This window comes from Carassius gibelio, chromosome B7 (assembly GCF_023724105.1).
Source record: "Carassius gibelio isolate Cgi1373 ecotype wild population from Czech Republic chromosome B7, carGib1.2-hapl.c, whole genome shotgun sequence".
Classification (NCBI taxonomy): Eukaryota; Metazoa; Chordata; class Actinopteri; order Cypriniformes; family Cyprinidae; genus Carassius; species Carassius gibelio.
The window spans coordinates 17,013,579-17,020,433 of NC_068402.1; the positions used below are offsets into that span (position 1 = coordinate 17,013,579).

The following is a 6,855-nucleotide window of genomic DNA, read 5'->3' on the forward strand; positions in this document are numbered from 1 at the left end:
TCACTTTAGTTTTTATTTTTCTAATTGACGAGATTTCATTTTTATCTAGAAAAGTTTGTAGAATAGAGCTTGTTTTATTTTTTCACTTTTCATTTATCAGTCTTGACATGAATTAGAAGCGTGATAGTGTGCCTTTTTTTTTTTGGCTTATACTTTTCATCAGTTTAATGCGATATTAAGCATGCCGAGTCATTTGCCTGCTCCATAGGGAAATAGTCTAACACTGTAGATAAACGGAAAATATTTTTCTTTGTAGTTTTGAGGCAGCCCAGTCATTACTTCACAAGTTTAATTGGATGTTTAAAGATCCCCGGGGATGCTAGTTCGAGCAGTTGACTGATCAACATCAAAACACTTGATGCGCGATTCATGGTATGGATGCTCCCGCGTGACCTCTTTGTTAACTAAGAACCGACTGATGATGATGAACCTGCTCGCGCGCGGTGGAGACAAAGCTGCATTCATAACCAATTGCTGCTTCTCTGAGCCTGAACAGTAACAAAGTGTTTGATGCCAATTCCGATTAAAGACTGACAATGTGAAACTGATGTACCCTTTTTTTTTTTTTTCCACAGTCCATTCACGTCCCAGTCTGAATTTATGACCTTCTAACAACGTGCCGGCTTTAGGCATGGAGTCAAGAGGATGAACTGAACTGTATAAAGCTGTGGATTCATTTATAAACGGAAATCAATAAACAAAAATGAGAAAATGATTTCATAGAAAATATTTTATAAACAACAACATGACATTTATTCACAGTTTCTTGATATAAACATAGCACACTCCTCAGGAGCACAGTATCGCAACCTCATTTATTGTTAATAGGTAAATAAAAGTAAAAAGACTGACCGTATATTTTACACCAGCTTCCAAAAAAAGTAAATCACATAACATTAAGCATATAACCACAGAGAAATAAATGTAACACACAACAAAACCTTGATAGGACACATGGTAACGGATAAATAAAGTAGATGGATAATCAAACAATAAATAGATAAATAGAATTACTAAACTACGATTGCCATTGCAAACATAAGAAATCACAATTTATTCCCATACATACACAAAACATTGCATAAAGTTATTGACACCATCAAATCATATTGTGCAAAATTATGGCTGGCTCCAGTTTTCACAGTTCCAGAAAGAGCACACATATTCATCGCGCTGCTATTTCAAGTGTCTGCTGCCATGTTGACTCCGTTCCATAGTGCATAATGTAGATCATAAAAATGTCCCCGTGTTTATTGGCATTTCCACAGTCCTAATTCAGAGGCAGAAGTGAAATGTATGAGAAGGCGGCAATATTGTGAAAGTTAGGCTAAAATGACAGGTAATATTGGATAACTGTGTGATGAAATCCTTGTGACAAAGAATTATAGAACATAGAGGACACATATTCCTCATTACCTCAAATCAAACACACAAACAGATGCCAAGTGGAAAGATACATCATTGCTGTTTTTTTGTTGTTGTTTTGTTTTGTTGTGCAATATAGCTAAAGTAGCTAAAGAAATCCAATAATGTTCATCAGTTAAGCCGATGGCTGCACAGCACAAATGTTTATTGTTATCAAAGATACTTTACTAGAGAGTATGTGTAATGGCATTACATGAATGCAGACTGTGGGTGACAGATATTATGTAATCCTACAAGATTGGATTTCTTTATTTTTATTTTTCGAAAAACCTGTAACCATACACAATAGTTTGCAGATACATTTACACCTACATATTTTCTTACATATTAAGTATGCAATGTGTTAATGCTCATTTCAATCTGGTCGTTATGTGAGAGATATCAGTTATATACAAACACCACCAGAATGGGTACAATAAATTCATATTGACTCATGCTCACCTGCCTCACCTCTTCATCACAGGTCTGAATGCAGTGGTTTTGGCATCCTGGATTGTTGGACATGTGTTGAGCTCACTGGATTCTGTCTCTGTCTTTCCTGCACTGGCGAAGCCTGTACACAAACACAAGAGATCACAACTGTCAGTAAACTACACAAATAATGATCAAATATACACAAACATTGTATTTAATATCCTTCGTTTTGCATATCTAAAGTAATTAGTTAGAAAAAAGGTATTTTTAATAATTGAAATGTTACACCGGAAGCTGACTAGCGTTTAGAATTACAAACACTGGATAACTGTGTGACACTTTATGTTTGTTACTTGGACTTGTTCTATAGCTCTGCAAACACAGAAAGGCTGTACCTTCCATTGAGGAATACTGGCAGGATTCTGTCAGTCCAGGATAGGATGATGAGTGAAGATGGAGGGTCTTGTAGCTCCCACTGCTGTATGCCTTGTGTATCCCCTGCAGTCCTTCTGGGTAAAGGCTTTCCGTATTGCTGAGACTGGTAGGGTCCTGAAGGCCCTTCAGCTCTCCACACTGCACTCCTCCGACTGTGGGCAACCTGACTCCCTGCATCTGACAGTCCACAGGCCCAGTTCGTACATCACCACCATGCTGCGTGCCTAATACAACCCCTGCTGCGGCTGTACGTGCCAGCGACCAGATCCGGGGCTTCTCCGATGCCTCAAAGTGAGAGAGTGCCACAGTGTTGATAGAGTTGGACTGAGGTGAGGGCTGCTGCTGCTGTGGTTTGGAGCTCAGGTGATCCAGGTAGTCAGGGTTCAGAGCCCCCAAACTCTTTAGACTACAGGGAAAAGATGGGAAGTTCGAGTGGAGAGGGAGGTCAGGGTTACAGTCTCTCTTTGGAGGGGAGGAAGTCAAGAGGTCATCCTGACCTGATTTCTCACAGTCACTGTCCAGCTTGTCACAGTCCTCGTCTTCTATGTCATCCAGGTCACTGAACTGCAGGTCCCGCTCATCTTTACTGTCTTTGGAGTCTGTGCAAGAGCAGTGAGAGATACTCAGTGGGCACTCACATGCATTTAAAAACAGTCTAATACTTTTTTTCTTTTAATTTTAAAGAATGTAATTTAGCTGAGAAGTGTTATGAGGTACCTTTGGTAATACTGTCTGGGTCACTCTTATTGAGGTCTTCTTTTCCGTCATCGCCTGCTTTGTTTTTGGGGGACCAGGTCATCTTGTTCTCTTTTTTTAGTCTTCTTCTAGCATTGGCAAACCAGGTAGACACTTGCGTGAGAGTCATTTTGGTGATGATGGCCAGCATGATCTTCTCACCCTTTGTAGGATATGGGTTCTTCCGGTGTTCATAAAGCCATGTTTTAAGAGTGCTTGTTGTCTCCCGCGTGGCATTTTTTCTTCGGGTTGACCCATTAAAATCAACTGTCCCATACCTGAATCAAATTAAAAAGTAGCATCTTTAAAATGGTCAACAGAACGTGTATTTGAAGCAATATCTATTATTTATCAAAATTTCATATTAGAGGTGAAGCAGAGACAAATCTCACCTGTCATACTGGTATTGTCCCAGCGAGTGGTCATATGGATAGTAGGCAGTGGGTTGGGTTATAGTGCCATGAAGACTGCCTGATCCCTCTTTGATTTCATATTGAGGGTTCTAGAGAATAATAAATAATATTAATATTATTATTATTATTAATAATAATAATAAAAACTTTTAATACATTTAAAAATTAGATTTAACTGTCATATTCCTGGCACTGAGCTAAGCGCATTTATTATTTAGAAACGGTACTTTATCTCTTTACTGTCCACAAGTTATAACTTTTTCATCACTTAGCCTACATGCTAACCTATACACACATTTCTGTTCATTGCAAATTAAACCAATTTAAGCCCTTTTACAGCAAACAAGATGACTATATCTCTTTATTGTCTGTTTATATCTTGTGATTATTCAAAGTTATTTCACCCAACAGCTAGACAGCATGGTCCTCTTACCAAGCCAAAATAATCAATAACAAGCCGTGACTTGAATGAGTCAATCGATGGAACAGAGGACCCGCGCTCTATCTGATGAGAGGGCTACACGTACCAGGCTGGAGTAGATGGCAGAGGGGTCGGCGCTGTACGGAAAGTAATTGGCGTAGTTCTGACCGGCGGCGGCCGCTGCTGCTGCGTAGGGAGAGCCGTACATCCCGAGCGCGGCGTTGAGCTCAGTGCGCGTGCTAGCCAGCAGCCGGTTCTCATAAGAGGGACAGCAGAAGGAGGCTGCGGTCTGAGACGCGCTCGATCCTTCCGTCACCGACCTGGAAATCGAATCGCAGCAAGTCGTACTGGGGTTTGCCGACACGAAAAACTGCATGAAGAAAAATGATAATTGTGGATAGACATGTCAGTTTAAATTGGCGTTACAAAGCATGCGCACAGTTTCCTTAGTAGGCTAAAACATAAAAATGAGGTAAGGTGAAGTTAAAAAGCTTTGTGTGGAACTGAATTTGCTTGAAAGCACTTGTATTTTGTTCTCATGAATGCGTTTCATTCAAGAGGTGTACTTGAATTTGACTTTATTCAGACTTAAATGATTGAAATATCCATAAACATTTACTTAAAACTTGGCGAACATTATTTCTTGTGAGTTAATGTAGACGTTCGGCGTAAAAACATGTTTCTGTCAAAGCTGGAAGTCAAACTTTCTGTTTAGTTTTGCGTCAGGGTTACAAAGTTAACCAGCATCAAGCGCGGCGTCTTTTTTCACAACATAGCCGTCTTTTTAACATTAAAGTACAACTATAATTGATTGTTGCCTAAGTTGTGTTGTCAAAATTATCTATCCGTTATCTGTTAATGTATAATTAGTTTATACACACAGACGGAAAAGGCTACCGGCAAAGGGAGGAGTCTGCTCTCACTCTGAACAATTACACTGTAAAGGTAATTTACACGTTTACAACAACACGTGAGGTCATTTATAATTCAAATAACCCATTACTATAAATATTGACAAACCCCACGATATCGCCTAACTTTACTTTAGGACTTAGTGACAGAACAATCTGATGCTACCTAGTAGTGTTAGTTACTGGGGTCCAAATATAATGACAGAATGTGAAGAAAAACGACAACATTGCGCTCATTAAGAATCTAATGAGAAAAAGAATAATAATCTAATTGTCATGCTTACCTGAGAAGTTGCATTGTAAGGATATCCAAACTGAGAGAAAGACATAGCTGCTTCTTTTGTTACCATAAGCAATATTCTTCTCCTGCTGATCGATTGAAACCAAATCTACTTCAAATCCACCGTCTTACACACATTTCCACACTCGGCCTTTCGCTCAATAATAAATGACTGCACTTAACTGGGAAGCACTGAAGATGTTTACGCCAGCCCTAGTTTTATATGTAAAGATAATCCCCTTAAGGAAATGAGAAATTAGAGTTAAGCTTCATCAAGTACAAAAATATTGTTGTTAAACAGCTGTAGAAAGCTTAAAGGATAACGTAAGACTTGCAAGATATGAACTTGTGGTTGTGCTATTATTTGTGCCTCTATAGTTCTTTAGAATTCATCCATGCACGGGTATCAGTGTGACGTCATTCTAATCCCGGGACGGCGAGGATAGAATGATGTCTTTGCCAATCACGTCATGCTTCGCGCTTTTCTTGAGGTGTGTTTTGCACACCCCTGTCCCCTCTGTTTTTTTTTTCTTGTTTTTTTTCCTCTTCTTTTTAAACATGAGTATATTCCAAGACTTAGAGTGCAAAAAGTATTACTGGGTTTGCTAAAAGCGATAGAATAAATATAAACATTAAATCATTCTTAATTTTTTTTCATTACAGTATATATTTTTTCATTATAGTATATATATATATATATATATATATATATATATATATATATATATATATTGTTGCCGCAATAAAATTGCGTTTTATTACCTATCTGTGCTCTCATTAATGTCCCTGTCAATATTTTTATTCAGGTAGGCTACAATAATTTCAAGTTCATAAAGATGGTATATCAGTATTCAAGATGTTATCATAATTATTATTTTTATTTATATAAAATGTCTAGCAATATATTTATCTGTCTTTCCAAGATCGATTCCTCTCTTTTCTATTATTATTATTATTATCATCAGACAGTAGCCCGTTGATGAGCAGATGAACTGAGGCGGGATCTACAGGACCCTTCCTCGCATCTCTCTGACCGATCAGAGGTCCGACCTGATGTTAATTGCGATGATGTTTCCATCTCTCTCTATTAGAGAGAGGGCCAGTCCCGGCAGACGTGAAGACAACCTCTGGCAGGTCAACAGAAAACTGATTGATGCGTGTCTCGGGACCTACGCGACCATTACGAGAAATGCGTAATTGCATCAATTAACAAATGGATATGGCCTTGTTTAACCAGCGAGTTACACCGTGAAAATATGCCTTTGAGGTGAAATTGGACGATCAGAATGGAACTGGGAGAGAGAGAGAGGGAGAGAGAAATTAGCTGAATCTCTCAAGTCTAATTATACGGCAGTAGTGGGAGGCGACGGGAACAGCATTCTAATTGAAGGGTGCGTACTTGAAAGGGATGGTAGAAATAACGCTCCCTCACGTGGAATAAGTCTGGATAAAGTGTAATACGTGTATCTTTATTAAATGTTTTAGACAATATAATTACAAGACTCTCTCTCTCTCTCTCTCTCTCTCTCTCTCTCTCTCTCTCACTCACACACACACACACACACACATAGAAACAGGCACACACGTTTGTTTATGTAACATGGTGACATTACCTCTACCATATTGCTTTTATTCTGAACAAATGATGGCTATAGTAGCCCTAAACCCAACTATCTCATAAACCTTTTTAGCATTTTAGATTTTCATTGAAGACTTATTTATCATTACGTTTATTTATCAGTTAACTGGTAGCCCAAATAAAATTGACTGATTTGATTCCAACCCTATGGAAACGTGTGGTCCTAACAGTGAAGGCAAATT

General features: G+C 38.6%; 1 protein-coding gene across 1 annotated transcript; it reads right to left on the reverse strand.

Annotated features, from left to right (window-relative positions):
- Positions 1 to 729: 729 nt before the first annotated feature.
- LOC127961271 (iroquois-class homeodomain protein IRX-6-like) lies at positions 730 to 5,610 on the reverse strand. The gene is made up of 7 exons (XM_052560321.1): positions 5,039 to 5,610; positions 3,950 to 4,213; positions 3,402 to 3,511; positions 2,992 to 3,287; positions 2,235 to 2,873; positions 1,867 to 1,978; positions 730 to 1,270 (listed from the first exon to the last, which is right to left on the reverse strand). The coding sequence occupies exons 1-6, from the start codon at positions 5,102 to 5,104 to the stop codon at positions 1,872 to 1,874; spliced, it is 1,482 nt and encodes a 493-aa protein (XP_052416281.1). The 5' UTR covers positions 5,105 to 5,610; the 3' UTR covers positions 730 to 1,270; positions 1,867 to 1,871.
- Positions 5,611 to 6,855: the final 1,245 nt, after the last annotated feature.